Genomic DNA, 18007 nt, shown 5'->3' on the forward strand with positions numbered 1-18007 from the left:
AGCACTTAGCACACAGTAGGTGCTCAGTAAACGTTAGCTATATCATTTTTTCCATCAACTCATTTCCTGGAGTCAGTGGTAGAGGAGATGCTGTTTAGCTGACAGTCTCGTTGCCTGGTCCTTTTCTGCATCTGTCCCTATCTGTCCTCACCACTCCTCCTGCTACTCTGGGAGCCTGTAACCTCCAGGAATTGCTCTCCAGGGTCCAGTATCTCTCTTTTGGTGTGCTTCCAATCCCGAGGCTGGGAAGCTTCTTTCTGTCCTTTCCCAAGTCCCAGGGAGACTCTCATGGTCATCTTGATGGATGGAGATCCCTGTGGTGTCCAGGAAGCTCAGGGTGTTGGAATTCCATCTTGGAACCAACAGTATTCTTTTCTCTAATGTTGGTCGTTTCTAAACCTGACGGGTCATTAGAATCTCCTCCAGAGAATGGCAGCAGTGTGTGTGCCTCACTCCGGACCTTCTGTGTTAGAATCTCTGGGGGATGGGCTTCAGCTATTTCTTTTTATTCAGCTTCCCCGGAGACTCTCAGGCTCAGCCTGGTTTGGGAACTTCTGATCTAAATGAAACCTGCCCCTTTAATGCCAGTGTACCTGGCCGGGGGTGGTGGAGTGGGGTGGGGGTGGGGGTGGCTGGTGGAACAGGAGCCTTGCCCTGCTCCTCTCAGAGAGACAGGGCCTGGCTGGACGCCGGGTCGAAAGCCGCCTTGCCTGCCTCAGTCTCGGCTTCCTGCCCAGCATCTGCCACCTCTCTCAGAACTGTTGAACTTCGGCAGTAGATGGCCCCAATTTTCCGGAAGTGTTTGAACCTTTGCAGTGGACTGCCTCCTCACAGAGCTCTCCAGACTTTGCAAGTTGTGTGTTATCCTTCACTTCTTGCCCACCCTCCTTGCCAGCTGAGTGCCAAGTGCCCCAGCCCTACCCTCACCCAGCAGCCCCCACCCCCAGGTGTCCCCAGCCAGGTGACAGTCTCTGCAACCTTCAGGAACATGGAAGGAGTGACCAGCCTTCCAGAAGTGGGGCTGGCACGCTGGCCTGGGGGAAGGCTTCAAACCACAGTAGTTATGTGTGGAAATTTTGGATGAATAATATTTCATCCAGCTCTTAGCATTTTATCTCCCTTTTGGCTTATGTTATCACCAACAGATTTCTGAGGGCTTTTACATAACCATTCCCTTCAGTATTGTCTTGAGTCAGAGCTGCTCTTCAAACAGTGCACGAAGAGTGTCAAAATAACCTTGAGAATACTTAGGAGGGAGACCACCAGGTGAAGAAAACGACAAAGCCTTGAAGGCATGAGCAGCCGTGTCTTTGTCCTGGGAAATTCAGACCTTCCCCGCATTTCCATGGTACTCCAAGGAAGGAAGCTCAGCCCAGGCTTATTTGTCATGCAGCGCCTTGAGGACTTTCGCAGCAAAATGTTCTCGGCCCGACTTTCAGCAAACCCTAAATGTGGCTAGTGAGGTAACAGATGCTAGAACCAGGGAGCCATTTTCTTTTCCTTGCTCTTTGGACTGGACCCATGGCTTTCCATTTCATTTAAGCCAAAGATTAAGCTTCCCAACAATGCTTGCTGATAAAACACCTTAGGCAGAGGGCACAGAGCAGTCCATTCCACCGCAAATAAGAGACAGGGAGGAGCTCTGAGGGCCGGCTGACAGAGAGGATGCAAGATTGGAGGTGGGGGAAGCGGGGAGAGGAAATTGGGGACCATAGGCAGTATAACCAATGGGTAAGAGTGTGTTCTGGGGTCAGGACAGGTTCCAGCCCTGCGTCTTGGGCAGGTCACTTAATTCTATTTCCTCGTCTGCAAAATGTGAGTAGTGATAGTTTCTGTCTCATGAAGTTGTGTGAGTAGTAATAAGGAGTTCTGGTAAAGCTTTTAGCCTGATGCCTGGGCTGGGTAAATGCTTAGAATGTGTCAGCTTTTCTCTGTCTCTGCTGAAGCCTTGCACTGCTTGACATATGAATTTATATGTTCATTCATTCATTCGTTGATTCACTCAGCATGTCTTCTTTGGGTCTGTACCATGTGCTGCCAGATGTGTGCTAATGAGAGGAGGAGGCAATAAGACACAGCTGCTGCCCCCTGGGAGTTCAGGATCGAGGGGTGAGGGCGTGGGAGGTGAGACACATGGGACTGTCAGCCACAGGACCAGTTAGGTTGGAGCACTCTTAGAACCCATCAGGGTTCTTCCTGGTGGGAATGGAGAAAAGGAGGAAAGACTTCACAAGGGTGGGGAAGAATATGGCAGGTGATTTCCTGGCTCTCTGTTAAGATAATTTAGCCCTGGTCCCTTCCCTGGCCTGAGTTCTCTTGAGGGCAGGCAGCAGGTCATGCTCGCTGTCCATGCTCTGTCTCCAGTAGGGGTGAACAGCCTGCAGGGAGGTGGGCCTGGAGCAGGGCCAGCGAGGTCACCGAGTGTCTGTGGACTATGGGTAGTCAGGTGCAGACAGGGAAAAGTGCAGGGCAGGAGCTAAATAAATGTGGAGCTGTGTCGTAGGGGTTTTAGTCCTGAAGGGAGTGATGTATGGTTTAAGTCAAGATCTGTGTTTTCAGAAGATTTTGCAGGTGTGTTGAGCATGAAAAAGATTATAGTCAAGAAGACCTCTGAGGAACTATTGCAGCTGTCCAGCTGAGAGAGGAAGAGGATAAAACAAGGCAGTGGCATTGAGGGTGAAAAGAAAGAATTCACTCTGGAAAAGCCACATTTGCCATTTTTAATTTGTCTAATCAATTCTTTGTAAATATGCACTGTGAGCACTAAATAATTACAACAAAGACCATCTCCACCACAGATGGTTGGTTGGTTATCTGTGTGACTTTTCAGAATTATTTTCTGAATAATCAATATATGCCTAAGGTATAAAATCCAAAATTAACCATTTATATGTTTCCTTTTTCATGCTAATATTAGCATGCTACCATCCTGATGTGCATCTGGCTTTTTTTTCTTAACAGTACATTTTAGAGTTGTTTAATTCCAATGAAAATTGAGTTGCCCCATGTTTGTTTTTTTTATTTTTTTACCACAGATTGTGTTATTTTTAAACCTTTTTATTTTGAGGTAATTTTAGACTTAAAGAAGAGTTGCAAAAATAGTACAGAAAGTATACACTTTTTACCCAGCTTCCTTCTCTGTTCACATCTTACATTATCAAAGTCAGGAAATTACTGTGGTATGATATTAACTAACATACATTTCAGATTTCACCAGTTTCCTCACTATTCTTCTTTTTCTGTACCAGGGTTCCATTTTGCATTTAGTTGTCAGGTTTCCTTTGTCTCCTCCAATCTGTGGCAGTTCCTCAGTCTTTCTGGGTCTTTCATGACCTTGACACTTGAAGAGTACCAGTTTGAGTTTGTCTGATGTTTTCTCGGTGCTTGGATTGGGGTTATGCATTATCGAGGAGACCACAGAGATGCTGTGGTCTTATTACTGGTGCTGTTACTCTCAGTCACTTGGTTAAGGGGTGTCTTGCAGTCTTCTCCACTGTAAGTTACTGGTTTTCCTTTTGTTATTACTTTTGAGTTCATCTGCATCCGAGTATCCTGATCCCAGCGCTATTGACAAATGGGGCTGGATCATTCTTTGTTGTGGGGTTGTTTTGTGCCCAGTAGGATGTTTAGTCTCTACTGGCTATAAGTCGGGAGCATCCCCCTATTTGGGACAACCGAAAAAAGTCTTCAGATGTTGCCAAATTCCTCTGGGGCGGGGCGGAGGGTGTGTGTGCAAAATTGCCCCCAATGGAAAGCCATTAATGTATAAGGTAAATACCTAGAAGTGGGTTAAAGGTCATTTTTGCACACATATTTTTTTTGTAGTTTTATTCACCTGTAACACAATGTGAAATACACAGGAAAGTGCTCAAATCATAAATGTACAGTCACATTCATTTTTCACAAACTGAACACACCAGCATAACCAGCATGAAGAAGTACAGCGTTTCAACAATTCTAGCAGCCCCCCAAAGCCCCCTTCTGTTCACTAACCCCCAGCGATAATTGCTATCTTACTTTCTGGTCCCACAGATTAGTCTGCCTGTCTTTGAACTTTATGTGAAATCAGGTTCATGCCTCCATTGTTGATAGATGTTGCCAGATTGACCTCCCGCAAAAGCTTATCTGTTTACCATCCCACAAACCCCACTTGGAAGTGCCCGATTCCCACACCTTCTCCCAGTCTGTCTGAGCTATGCCAATCTGAACAGTCAAGAAATGAGCCTGTTGCAAATTGAATGGCATTTCTCTTTAATAAGTTTGAGTATTTCTTCATATATTAAAAATATATAAAAAATTAAAGTTATGTTCTCTTTTCTGTAAACTGTCTTCTTAAATCTTTTTTATATTGTATTATTGATTTTTTTAATAATTTGTTAGAAGTTTTAATTACTAAGGAAATTGGCTCTTTAGCTGAAATATGAGCTGCAAATGTTCTTTTTTTCCAGTTTATTTGTTTTTTATTTTGTTTATCATATTTTATGTCAGGCAGAAGTGTCCATGTGTGTGCGTGTAAAGTGAAATATATCAATCTCTTCTTAAGGCTTCTGGTTTTGTGCCATGTTTAGAAAGGTCTTTCCCGCTCCTAAACTGTAAATAAATTTAATTCTCATGGCTTCTTCTAGTACTTTTATGGTTTAATTTTTATGTTTAAATCCTTAAACCAGCAGTCATTTATTTTAGGGTAAGGTGTGAGGTAGGGGTCCAACCTCACTTTCCTTCCAGATGGCTACTCAGATGGCTCCATACCATTTATTGAATAATTCATTTCTCCCCATAAATTTGAAATGCCATCTTTATAATATAAATTTCTGTATGTCTTATTTTTTTAATATTTTTTAATATTTCTGGATTTTCCAGTCTGTTCCACGAGTGTAATCATGTACCTCTTAATATTTACATACTGTGGCTTTATAAAATATTTTAATACACTAAACATATGCTTTTTCACAATTGTACTGGCTATTATTTCTTGTTTATTTTTCCATATGGTCTTTAGAATCTGATTGTTTAATTCTAAATTACATTGGTATTTTAAATTCCGTTACATTAGTTTATAGATTAACTTAGGGAAAAATATATAATTTTATACTTTAAGTCTTTCTACATAGTGTTCCTTTACATCCATTCAAGATGACTTCCCTCCCTGACTCAGGGGAATTTTAAAGTTTTTTTTTTTTTTAATGTAGATCTTACAAGTTTCTTAATATATTTATTCCTATGGAATTTTTTTTCCTATTTAATGGGTGTTTTATTCCATTATACCTTTGCAATTGGTTGTATTTTGTATTCATAAAGAGCTTTGATTACAGTATCTTAGTTTTATACTTAGCCATCTTACTGAATTCTTTTAGAGATTATAACAGTTGAGTCATTTGGGTTTTCTAGTTATATAACTCCATATTAGCCCCTAATGCTTTCTCTCACCTAAAATAACACTAACAGTTGTGATAATGGACACCCTTTTCTTCTTCCTGACTTTAATAAGAATGCTTCTGATGTTTCCCCATGAGATAGATATTTTATCAAGTTAAGGAAATATCCATTTATTTATATTTTATTTTGTTAAGAGTTTTAATAAGAGATTGTGACTGAATTTTATTAAATGTCTTTTTAGCATCCATGGAGAGATCTGGATGATTATTATGGTTTATCCAGTCATTTTTCCCCCCAAAAGAGCCAACCCATATTTTTCTATGGTTTTTCTGTTTCCTAAATAATAAAATTCTCCTTTTATCTTTATTAATTTATTCTGTTTCCTTATAGATTTATATTGTCCCCTTTCAAACTTCTTGAAATGGACACTTAATTTATTTTCTTCTTGTTTATTAATATGAGTATTTGAGACTCTGAATATTCCTTAAAGCACTCCATTTGTCACGATATCTATGTTTTCACCTTTATTATTTTCTTCTTTATCTGCAACTGTGGTTACGACTTTCCCTTTGACCCAGGAGTTGCTTAAACTGAGATTCTATTGCTTTTACTGCATTCTGTGGATTAAAAGCAAGCCAGTTGTTTCATGCCAAAGGGAAAGTGTTACACAAGGGCATGAATATCAGGAGACAGGGTTATTGAGGCCATATTAGAAGACTGTCTCATACCACTAAGTCAGGGAACTCTTTATTCTACATGGTATATCTTCTACATCAGCTATTTTCTTCTCAAATGTTGCCCCTGTCCCATTCTTTCTATTCTCTTTTTCCAGGACTATGATTAGACACATCCATCAGTATTTCTCACTCTGTCTATCATATCTCTTAATGCACATTTTTTATTTCCCTCCTCCTTTTCTCTCCATGCTGCATTCTATATAATTTCTTCATATCTATTTCCTAGTCACTAAATCTCTCTTTCAGTGGTGCCAAAAACCATCGATTTTCTTCAACAATTATATATTTGATTTTTTTAAGTTCTTTCTAGTTTTTTTCCAAATTTGCCTGATCATATTCAATAGTATCTTGCTGCTAGCTTGTTTATGTGATCTCATCTTCTATTTTTTAAGACATTTTATAGAGTTATTGTATATTCAGTATCTGATAACTCTGTTATCAAAACACTTTGAGAATTTAAATCTTTTCCTTGTTGTTTCTGCCATCTGTCACTCATGTTTCCATGCTTGATTGTGAGTTTACATTTTATTGATGATAACCATGAAATTCTGAGAGCCTGAGTGGTAGTTGCTTTTCTTCAGGGAGAATTTTATTTATCTCAATGAAAGCCAGGAGATGCCACCAATCCTTCTAGGACTGGTAAACAGTCTTCCAGATTCCCTGGTCTAATCTGGGTGTCTCAGGTAGAGCTTGTGACCTTGCCACCAGCCCAAAACTTATTCTCCCAACTCTAGTTTCAAGATCAGTGCTGGCCCTCAGGGAAATGCACCCCTTGTATGTGCTTACCACAGATTGGAATATGTTTGTAAGTAGGTATAAATATAGCCATGTGTGTATTTTGTATTTGCTTCCTTGAATAGTTCTTTTTACTTCTAATGAGCTCAGCAATAAGAACTGTGTTTTATTACAACACCTCGCTATTTGTATAGTGGAGGAGCAGCCCAGCCTCCCTCAGGGTATCTATTCTGACATTTGCCGGAAGCAAAAGTGCCTCAGGCACACTTCTCTTTAGATTTTCTACTGTTTCCTGACTCCGTGAACATGATGAAATGAATGCATTTCCACCTCCAAACCCTTCCTTTCCATTCCCTCCACCACTCAATTTTATTCTTTTTCTTAGTGGTTAACATTTTACCTTTAAAAGTTCTTATATCTCAGTTATGTTTATCTGTTATGTTTTCTCCTCCCCCAGCTAGAAAAGATGATGAAATGGGATATATGGACAATCTCCTATTGCCCCCACCCCACTGCACCTTCTTTTCCAACCTGTTCTTATCAATATTATTTCTGCCTCATCTGGGATGTATCATCTGTTCTGTTCTCCAACTTCAATCCTCCATTGTTTTTGTTCGATTCTTTGATCAGTGCTCACTTCCAATCCTTTTATCATGAGTTTTTCATCCATTTCTTTGTTGACAGAAGTTCATCCTTTAGTATTTTCTCCAAAAGAGGATTTAACTCTTTATATGTTCAAAAATGTTTTTCTGTTACCTAAATACTTGAGCAACAGTTCAGTTGCAGGTAACTTATTGGGTCACATTTTGTTTCCTTGTGTCTTCCTAAACATTACTCTACTGCCTTCTGGCAGTGAATGCTGCTGTAGAGAAATGTGCTTGTAGCCTAATATCTTTTCCCATCATCTGTGACCTGGTCTCTTTTTTGGGGGGGAGGGGGGCGGTGGGCTGGCTGCCTAAAATATCTTTTTGCTTTATCTCTGAGATCCAGTAACTTTATTGGGACATGCCTCTGTGTTCATCATTCTTTGCCTTTTTTCCTGGAACAGGGCTTTGCTTTTCAATCTGAGTCTGAGATCTTCTTTCATTTCAGGATAGGTCTTGAATTTATATTCAAATACCTCTCCTGTTACATTACTTTAGTTCTCTTCTTTAGGAGTCCCATGCTTCTGACCCGGCTTGGGGTCCTTGACCTCCACAATCATCTGCCCCCTCACTGAAAAAGTGGAAAAATAGAGAAAGTCCATCCTGCCTGCTTCCTACTTATGTTTATGTCAGCTCTCCTTTATGTGTCTTCCATATCTGTCATTTCCTCTTAATTGTTTTGAATTATTTGTTCATTTCTATTTTTATTGTATTCACTTTTTCTCAATCATCAACTCCATGTACCTCCCTGTGTGTTCAGTAGTGTGTCTTTTCTTTATGCTGCTTTCACTTTAGTTATCATTGGTCATCTGATTTTATTTTCTGTTACATTTCTTGATCAAGTTCTAATAGCTCATATTTTATCTCCTTTGATATGACTGTCTTTTCCCTTAGTTTTGTGTATTTGCTTTTTGCAAATGCAAAGAAAAAGACACAATTATTGTGTTTTTAAAACATTAATAGTACTATGCTTGCACATTATTTTTAGCCATTCCATGATCATATTGTCTGATGAGTATTCTTCATCTGCTTTCTCCCTCCTGTTTCTTCTCCCTTTTTTATTTACAGTATCTTAGTATAGATCCTGTACTGCTTCTTTTCTACTATTGTTCACCTCTGAGTTATTCCTGGACCAGCTATTTATAGGATGTTCACGTCAGGGAGAAGGAGGGCTGCTTCCAGGCTATCAGAAACTCTCCTTATGAGAGGAGAGAGTGTGTGTGTGTGTGTGTGTGTGTGTGTGTGTGTGTGTGTCCCAACTTACAAGGACTGCTCACCATGCAGAGTCTCTCTCCTGCTTTGAGGTATGACTTCCTGCACTTATGGTTTATCCTTATATTTCCTTGTGAAGCTCTGATTTCCCTGCTTTTACCTTGTGATAAGTTGAGTCCAGGTAACCTTACATCACTGTCTAAGCATTTATTTACTTATTTAATAGTTTTATTGAATTATAATATGCATACAGAAAAGTACATAAATCCCAAAGTTTAGAGCTTGATCAGTTTTTATAAAGTGAATGTACCTGTGTAGGCACCACATGGGTCAAGAACCAGAATATGAACCTTGATAAGTAAACTCCCAGTCCTGTGTTTCTGACCCAGCTCAGGGCCCTTGGTGTCCACAAACATCTGCCTCCTCATTGGAAAAGTGGGAAATATACAAACAGCTCATGCAGCTCAATATCAAAAAAAACAAACAACCCAATCAAAAGGGCAGAAGATCTAAATAGACATTTCTCCAAAGAAGATACACAGATAGCCAAAAAGCACATGAAAAGATGCTCAACATCACTATTATTATTAGAGAAATGCAAATCAAAACTACAATGAGTTATCACCTCACACCGGTCAGAATGGCCATCATTAAAAAATCTACAAGCAATAAATGCTGAAGAGGGTGTGGAGAAAAGGGAACCCTCCTACACTGTTGGTGGGAATGTAAATTAGTATAACCATTATGGAGAAGAGTCTGGAGGTTCCTTAAACAACTAAATATAGAACTACCATATGATCCAGCGATCCCACTCCTGGACATATATCTGGAGAAAACCATAATTCGAAAAAATACATGCACCCCAGTGTTCACTGCAGCACTGTTTACAATAGCCAAGGCATGGAAGCAACCTAAATGTCCATTGACGGAGGAATGGATAAAGAAGATATATATATACACACACAATGGAATATTACTCAGCCATAAAAAGAACAAAATAGGGACTTCCCTGGTGGCACAGTGGTTAAGAATCTGCCTGTCAAGGCAGGGGACACGGGTTTGATCCATGGTCCGGGAAGATCCCACATGCCGTGGAGCAAGTAAGCCTGTGTGCCACAACTACTGAAGCCCATGCACCTAGAGCCCGTGCTCCACAACAAAGAGAAGCCACCACAATGAGAAGCCCACGCACTGCAACAAAGAGTAGCCCCCACTTGACGCAACTAGAGAAAGCCCGCATGCAGTAACAAAGACCCAACACAACCAGAAAAAAAAAAAAATGAACAAAATAATGCCATTTGCAGCAACATGGATGGACCTAGAGATTGTCATACTGAATGAAGTCAGACAGAGAAAGACAAATATCATATGATATGGCTTATGTGCAGAATCTAAAAAAAAGAATGGTACAAGTGAACTTATTTACAAAACAGAAATACAGTCACAGGTGTAGAAAATAAACTTATGGTTACTGGGGGGGAAAGGGGAGGTGGATAAATTGGGAGATTGAGATTGACATATACACACTACTATATATAAAATATGTAACTAATAAGGACCTACTGTATAGTACAGGGAACTCTACTCAGTACTCTGTAATGACCTATATGGGAAAAGAATCTAAAAAAGAGTAGCTATATGTATATGTATAACTGATTCACTTTACTGTACACCTGACACTAACACAACATTGTAAATCAACTATACTCGAGTAAAAATTTTTAAAAAAAGAAAGAAAATACTGCACATTTTGGTTCTAATTTAACAGTACACACTCAACTGGGGAAACCCAAAGAATTTCACCTATGGTCGCTAATAAAGGCATGAGTCCAAGCATTGCCACTTTCTCTGCCTGCATCTTGCCTTGGCCTCCCTGAGTGAGCCCTTAAGACTCGCTACTAATTATTGCAGGACCTATGAGTAATAAACTCATCTCCTTCAAAAAAAGAAAAAGAGAAAAAAAAGTGGGAAAAAATAGAGAAAGCCCTGCCTCCCGGGGCTGTTGTTAGCCTCAGGATGACAGACGTCAGAGCACTTTGTCATTTGTAAAGCGTGACGTGAATGCCAGCTATCCATCTAGAAGTCATCACAGTGACAAGCATTGGTGTGGTCCACCCCATTTGTTCAGCTGTGAAAATGAATCACAGAAAGGCAGTTGCTTGGCTTGGGCGCACAGAGCAATGCTGGTGGCCAAGCTGAGGTCAGAGGCTACAGCTTTACAGTTACCTTCTGCTCATCCTCGTTGTCTGTTTTTAAACTGACTCCCAACACTGTAGTTTTCTTTTACTCATTTTTGAACTTCATATAAATGGAGTCATATAGTATCCCATTGTTCTAATAGACCATAATTTACCCGTTCTGCTGTTGATAGGTGCTTGGGTTGTTTCCATCTTGGGAACTAATACAAATACTGTGGCTGTGAACATTCTTGACAATGTTTTTGGTGAATGTACACACACATTTCTGTTTGATACAAACCTAGGAGTGGAATTGCTGGTATTGCATGTCTTCAGCTTTAGTAAGTACTGTCAAAGAGTTTTCCAAAGTTGTGGAACTAAGAATCTCATCATCAGTTTATGAGACACTTGATATTCTTACATCCTTGCTGACACTTGGTATTCTCCACCTCTTTCATTCTAGCCATTTTGGTCGGTGTGAAGAGGTAGCTGGTTGGTTTTGTTTGTTTGTTTTTGTTTTTTAGCTGGTTGGTTTTAATTTGCTTTTCTCTGATGACTAATGAAACTGAGCATCTTTTCATGTTTTCTGGCCATCCTATATGTTTATATATCCTTTTATGTGAAATGTTTGTTCAAATCTTTTGCCCATTCTTCTATTGGGTCTTTTTCTTGATTGATCAGTAGGAGTTTTAGGGGTTTGTTTTATATATATTCTGGATACAAATATTTATTGGTTCTGTGCCTTACAAATCTCTCTCCCATTGCAAACATCTCTCACTTTCTTACAGTTGTCTTTGATAAACAGGAGTCCTTCATTTTGGGACTTCCTGGTGGCCCAGTGGTTATGAATCCACCTGCCAATGCAGGGGACACAGGTTAAATCCCTGGTCTGGGAAGATCCCACATACTGCGGGGCAACTAAGCCCGTGCATCACAACCACTGAGCCAGTGCTCTAGAGCCCACGAGCTGCAACTACTGAGCCCGTGCACCACAACTACTGAAGCCCATGCACTCTGGGGCCTGCATGCCGAAACTACAGAGCCCACGTGCTGCAACTACTGAAGCCTGCGCACCTAGAGCCTGTGCTCTGCTACAAGAGAAGCCACCGTGATGAGAAGCCTGCACACTGCAACAAAGAGTAGCCCCTGCTCACCGCAACCAGAGAAAAGCCTGCACACAGCAATGAAGACCCAGCGCAGCCAAAAAAAAAAAAAAAAGTTCTTCATTTTAACATTTCCCTACTCCAGCTCATTTTAATATTTAATATTAAATAGTATAATTAGTATAATAGTATAATAAATAGTATAATTCATCAATTTTTTTCCTTTATGGCTAGTACTTTTTTTGTTCTGTTTAAGAAATCTTTGCCTGACCTCATTCTCCTTTTCTTTGATGATTAGAAAAGTTACGAGAAAACACTGTCTATAGAGCTCACACACCACTGTCTTCATCTCTCTCCTAAGGGGCAATTAGGTCTCCTAATCCTAAACACTCCTACCCCATAAATTCACCTCCTGGGCCCGCCTTGTCTCACGAATACATGTCCACACACTGACACCATGCTCTGGAAGAGCTCTTAGGTCAAAGTGCATGAAATCACACACTTAACAAGGTGTCGTTGGTCTTTATGGGGACCAGCTGGTGCTGTGCTCCAGCCACTCATCCTGTTACCACTCCATTGAGAGGCGGGCAATAATGGGAATGTGGAGGCTTTTCTGAACCCAAATGTGCAAAATTCCACTCGACTCATCAACTTCTTTAGGGGCACAGAGCAGTTCTGACATACTTGAAAAATGAAAAAGGGCTGTGGGCTGTTCTGAGCTCATTGTCAAGCCTGCGGTTCTGCTTTCCCTCCCTTTGCGCCTTTGTTTCTGTCCCTTCAACATCTAAACATTTTCCAACTTTGGACAGCACAGTTGTGCGTCTCCTCTGCGCAGATGTTCGCGATTACTTGGAACAGCCGGCCTCTGTACTGAGTCCTCACACCCTCACGAGCCCCGCAGGGACTGCCCTGAGCTGTACGTGGGGACCCTGCCTGAGGTGTACCCTCCGGTCCACGGCTGCGCCCTGGAGGATGGAGCCCTCAGGCACTGTCGCCATGATTGGGTCTGGCATCCCGGAAGCACTGCATCTTTCAAAGAGCCTTAAGTACATCTGTTCTCAATTTTCAGACCACAAGGCGAGGATTTGGGTGCAAGGAGTTTATCTGGGAAGTGATCCCAGGAAGCACTGTGAGGGGGCAGGGAAATGAGGGGCGATCAAGCAAGGTGCACTGATGGGCGGACAACAGACCACCCCTGGGACCTTGCCAGATGTGTGGACCTTGCCTCAGAGCCATTCCACCGAGGGACCGGTGTCCAGCTCCCATCCCTTGTGGTCAAGGGTTGCTCCGTGGCCAGTTAATGGCTTCTAACAGGCAGATCAGGGAAGCAGCAGGCCATGTGGGGGGACGGTGTCTGCCCTGAGTCCTTCAGGGGAGACCAAGGCAGATGGGGAGGACACCAGCCATGTCTGCTTCAGTTATTTTGAAAAAGTGTCTCATTCTGAGTACTTTACCCATGTCCAAGCTTCCCATTAATACAAATGGGAAAATGGGAGTCTGTGTTTTTAAATGCTCTTTCCTGTTTTAGTAGAATTATTTTAATTGTATATTCGTGGATGGTAAAAAATTGTCTAGGTGAAATACTATAAGAAATCACAGGTGGCTCAGCGGAGCTAGCAAGCAGGTGACCTCAGGGAGAATTAAAGTTTGCCTCTTCAACCCCAGGGCAGCCCTGAGCCTACATCACCTGTTGGGTTCTCACTCCTGAGGCTGCGTAGCAGCTGCACCAGCCTCAGGTCCAGAGCGAGCCCACCCTGGGTTCTCACTCCTGAGGCCACATAGCAGCTGCACCAGCCTCAGGTCCAGAGCAAGCCCACCCTGAGGAGGCTTGGTTGCTGAGGTTCTTTTCCCATGCGCTCTGTACAGCCGGTGAGAATCTGCCTTGTACCTTCCTACATTGAATATATCTGCTTGTTAAGGGCTCCCAGGCACCAGCCTGCATCGGATGCCTCCTAGGCCCTCAATAGCTAGTGCAGGAACTGCTGAGCTCAACCCCCAGGAGGTGAACCCTCCTAGGAGTAAATGCATGGCATCTTGTTGAACTAAATGATCTAGTTGAAATGATGCATCTATTTTTTTTGATATCCAGATACATGACCCTCCTTCTTCCCCTCATGTTTCAAATCCCAAATCCAAACCGGTCGGGGGCCCCACCTTCCGGCCCCATTTTGACCTGTGTGCGGAGTTCTCAGCAGTCACGTTCCTTCCCTTGTCAGCAGCATCTGATGTGCGCTGGACTGTGGTGCCTGGTGGAAGGAGATACATCCTGCAAGACCAAACTGGACCCTCCCCTGGATGGCACAGAATGTGGGGCAGACAAGGTAACCCAGCTTCTCACCGCCCCCAGCAGGCAACCCCATATCCCCTGCACATTGGCACCTCTTCTGAAAGGTGGTCCGCACTGCACTCAGGAGCCCCTGAAGCACCCCCGGGCCACCCCAGAAATGCCATGGAGCCCACTTAAGGCACAGAGGGATACGTTCAGCTCTCTCCTTTTTTTCTTATACAGGAATCATTTACTCAATATTTTTATTAAATTAACTCCTTTTGACACATGAGTGAATTTACTTAAAACTTTTATATCAGTAGACCGTAAATGGAAAAACAGGATCACTTGCCGTGCAGAAAAGGCTGTCATAAGATGATTTTAATGAGAACAATACTAGCGGTTAAGAGCGCCAGTCTTCGGCCTGATCTTCATTAACAGGAGAGAGTGGCAAGTGTTAGGAGAGGTGTTCAGGACCAGCAACCACAGCCTAAGGCTTTCTCTCTAGTCTTATTGTACGAACTGAAAGAGATGCTGTGATCAGGACCATTAAGTCACATCTCCTGCCCCAGGGTTTGTGCTACACACGTTGGGAAATTATTTTAGAGGACTGGCTTTCTCTTATCCTCAGAAAGAGCCAAGGTTCTCCCACGTGGCACCAGCTGTATCATCTCCAAGCACCAATCCCAACCCTGCAGTTCAAAACTACAGAGCCAGGAAATACTGCCTTTCAGAAAGAGACTCACATTAAACAGTTTGCAGAAGATAGATTTCTCCATGAGCCATGTGAATTCATCCTTTTTCTGGGAATTTAGAGAACCTCCACTGAACACATTCACATGGAAGTTTAGGGCAAAATCCAAACCCCAGAGCCATAGCGGTGTCAGGTTGGATATGGAAGGAATGTCACCAGAGTTAGCAAACTTACACACCCCGAAATAGTCTACTTTTGTGTAAATTACAAAAATTGGGTTTCAGGGGCGTGGTGTTTTCTCACATGCAGGGGATCTCAGTTTTTAGTGAGTAAGCAGGTTTGCTACCCTGCTGTGTTTCAGTGGTGCCGCGCAGGGGAGTGTGTGAACAAGACGCCCATCCCGGAGCACGTGGACGGAGACTGGAGCCTGTGGGGCAGCTGGAGCATGTGCAGCCGCACGTGTGGCACGGGAGCCCGCTTCCGGCAGAGGAAATGCGACAACCCTCCGTAAGTCCCCCTGACCAGCCTTCTCCAGGGTGCCTGGATCGGGGTTTCCAAACTGCAGCTCGCATTGCCTTAGCAGAGCAGGGTCTGTCTCCCACTGTTGATTTGAGCTGAAGGGAAGTGAACTCGAACCAAAGGTCCAGGTTGCCGGGCATTGTGTGCGTCAGACAGCATCTCAGCTCAAACAGAACTCTCTCTGTAACAGAGATGCAGTAAGTCCTGTGGAGAGCTGGCTACCCTTCCTTGCGTGGGCCCTGGTGGAACCGTTTCTCATCCAGCTGGAAGAGAATCCCTCCCGGCCTGCTTCCTGGCTGCCTTAGACCAGGGTTATCCCAGGGAAACTGGCAGACCTTCGGAAAAGTGAGGCTGACCTTCAAATTGGCTATGAGCTAATCTGGGAGCAGACTGGCTGTTGATAAGTTACAAAGCATTTGTGGGTTCCACTCTTTTGTATCCAAATATCTTTCACCTGTCCTGTTAGAACTGTTTGACAGAAAATAGTTTTTTAGTTTTGTTTCCTCCTCATAGGCTTCCTTTTATTGACTATGATGACGCCGTAATCCTTGTTCACCTCTACACATTTGCTCCAAAAAACTCAGGGCTAGATCTTACGCTTAACTGTAATAATTCCTTTATCACGGGTTTATTTTTTCTCCTTTTCTCTTGAAATTTCCCATTTTTAATGTTTCTTTAAATAATGTGTTTTACATCTTGTGTGCCATCAGCTACATCACATTAATTTTTGAAAATGAGCAAGTTATAAATTATGACTAAAAGGAAATGGTTTATATCTACAATTAAATCGTATTGATGAATAATTAGCAAACCTCTCCTGTATTTAAAAATTCTAATGCCCAAGGTATATCCCAGACCAATTAAATCACAAACTCTGCAGGTGGGGCCCAGGAATCTGATGTGCCGAATCTCTCTGGGTGACTCCAATGACCAGCCAAGGTTGAGAACCCCCAGATTAAAGGAAAACTTAAGCTCACAGTTTAGTCAATGTCAAGAACACTGTATTTTCTGGTAGTGCTGTAAGCACTGGCATTATGTATTGTCTTATTAAAACTTTTCCCTCCAGCACCCAGCAGAGTGCCTGACAGATAGTAGGTAGGTATTTAATCTTTTAGAAATGAATTCTTAATTAAAAGCATAGGTGGTATATTAGGATTTTCCAGAGAGGCAGAACCAATAACCACATACGTATGATTTATTATCGGCTCACATGGTTATGGAGGCTGAGAAATTCCATGATCTGCCACCTGCAAGCTGAAGGCCCAGGTGTAATTCAGTCTGAGTCTGAAGGCCTGAGGACCAGGGGAGCCCATGATGTAAATCCCAGTCCAAGGGCAGGAGAAGATGAGAGGAGACATCGCAGCCCAAACAGTGAGGCCTCCTTCTGCCTTTTGTTCTAATCAGGCCCTCAGTGGATTGGGTGATGCCCACCCACACTGGGGAGGGCAACTGCTCTAGGAGTCCACCAATGCAAATGCTAATCTCATCTGGAAACACCCTCACAAACACCCCCAGGAAGAATTTTTAGTCTCGGCATCCCATGGCCAGTCAAGTTGGTACATAAAATTTGCCATCATAGATGGGTAGATGATTAGAAAACCTATTTAGCTAAGTGGTGAGAGGTTAATAGTGGCTTCAGTTTTTCCATTTCTCTGTGATGATGTTAAGATAGTTCCACCTCTCGCCCAAAGAAGAGAGCTCTGGGTTTGGAATCATGGTGTGGAGATTTGGGCCTGGTTTGGTTGGTTATTGGTCGTGTGACCTCAAGGAAGACCCTTCTCTCTCTGGGCCTCAGCTTCCTCCATTACAGGGAGCTGGCATGGTATAGTAGGAAGAGCCAGGCTTCAAAGCCAGAACTGACAAGGCTTCAAATCCCAGGGCCACTTTTTATAGCAACAGGCAGCTGCTACCTTCCTATCCATCTAAAAATTGGAAAAATCCATGGGAATGCATGCAAAGTACATGATCTGTATTTACTACACGGCCCCTCTTGATATTAGCACCAGGAGAAGAACAGGGGCAAGACCACACGCCCTACCTCCTACCTCGCAGCACTGCTTTGAGGCTCAGAGGAGAAAGGATTTGTTAAGTGCAGAGCACAATTTGCAAAGGCTGTGACTGTCATGGGTGCTCCATGTTTGTGATTGGAGCTCAGGTGCCCTGGCCAAGGACTGCTCTCCTTTGGCACATTACGTACATCATCCCAGGTCAGGTGGCACCCAGTAAATGTCATAGTAGGGGAATATCTGACCCTTTAAATACCTCTGGAAGGACTCTGTGTCCCAAGATGGTCAACAATAGGATTGCGTTTAGGTGAAGGCGCCCTTGCAAGAATAAGATGTTATCAATGCTGAGCAAATGTGTTAGGCAAAACTTTCACGGGACCTACCTGATTTTGTGTTTTATGAAGATGACGTCGCCTAAGGTGCACCCACCCCCCCAACCATGCTTCAGCTCTGCCCATTGTCCCCACCCCAGCTGCTTTCTCTGTTCTGGGCCCAGGGGCATTTTGTGATGGGAGGCTGCTAAAGACCCCTGAGTTCA

The 18007-nt window shown here is 42.8% G+C and overlaps 1 protein-coding gene across 2 annotated transcripts in view; it reads left to right on the forward strand.

Annotated features, from left to right (window-relative positions):
- ADAMTS17 (ADAM metallopeptidase with thrombospondin type 1 motif 17) overlaps positions 1–18007 on the forward strand; it is a gene marked incomplete at both ends in the record, with an annotated part of 347780 nt that overhangs the window by 203175 nt on the left and 126598 nt on the right. For both annotated transcript variants that reach the window (XM_079701384.1, XM_079701385.1), the window contains 2 exons: positions 14204–14305; positions 15306–15451. In XM_079701384.1, coding sequence (XP_079557510.1) covers positions 14204–14305; positions 15306–15451 — 248 coding nt within the window. The remainder of the gene's footprint in view (positions 1–14203; positions 14306–15305; positions 15452–18007) is intronic.

Source organism: Hyperoodon ampullatus (assembly GCF_949752795.1).
Source record: "Hyperoodon ampullatus genome assembly, chromosome: 3".
NCBI lineage: Eukaryota > Metazoa > Chordata > Mammalia > Artiodactyla > Ziphiidae > Hyperoodon > Hyperoodon ampullatus.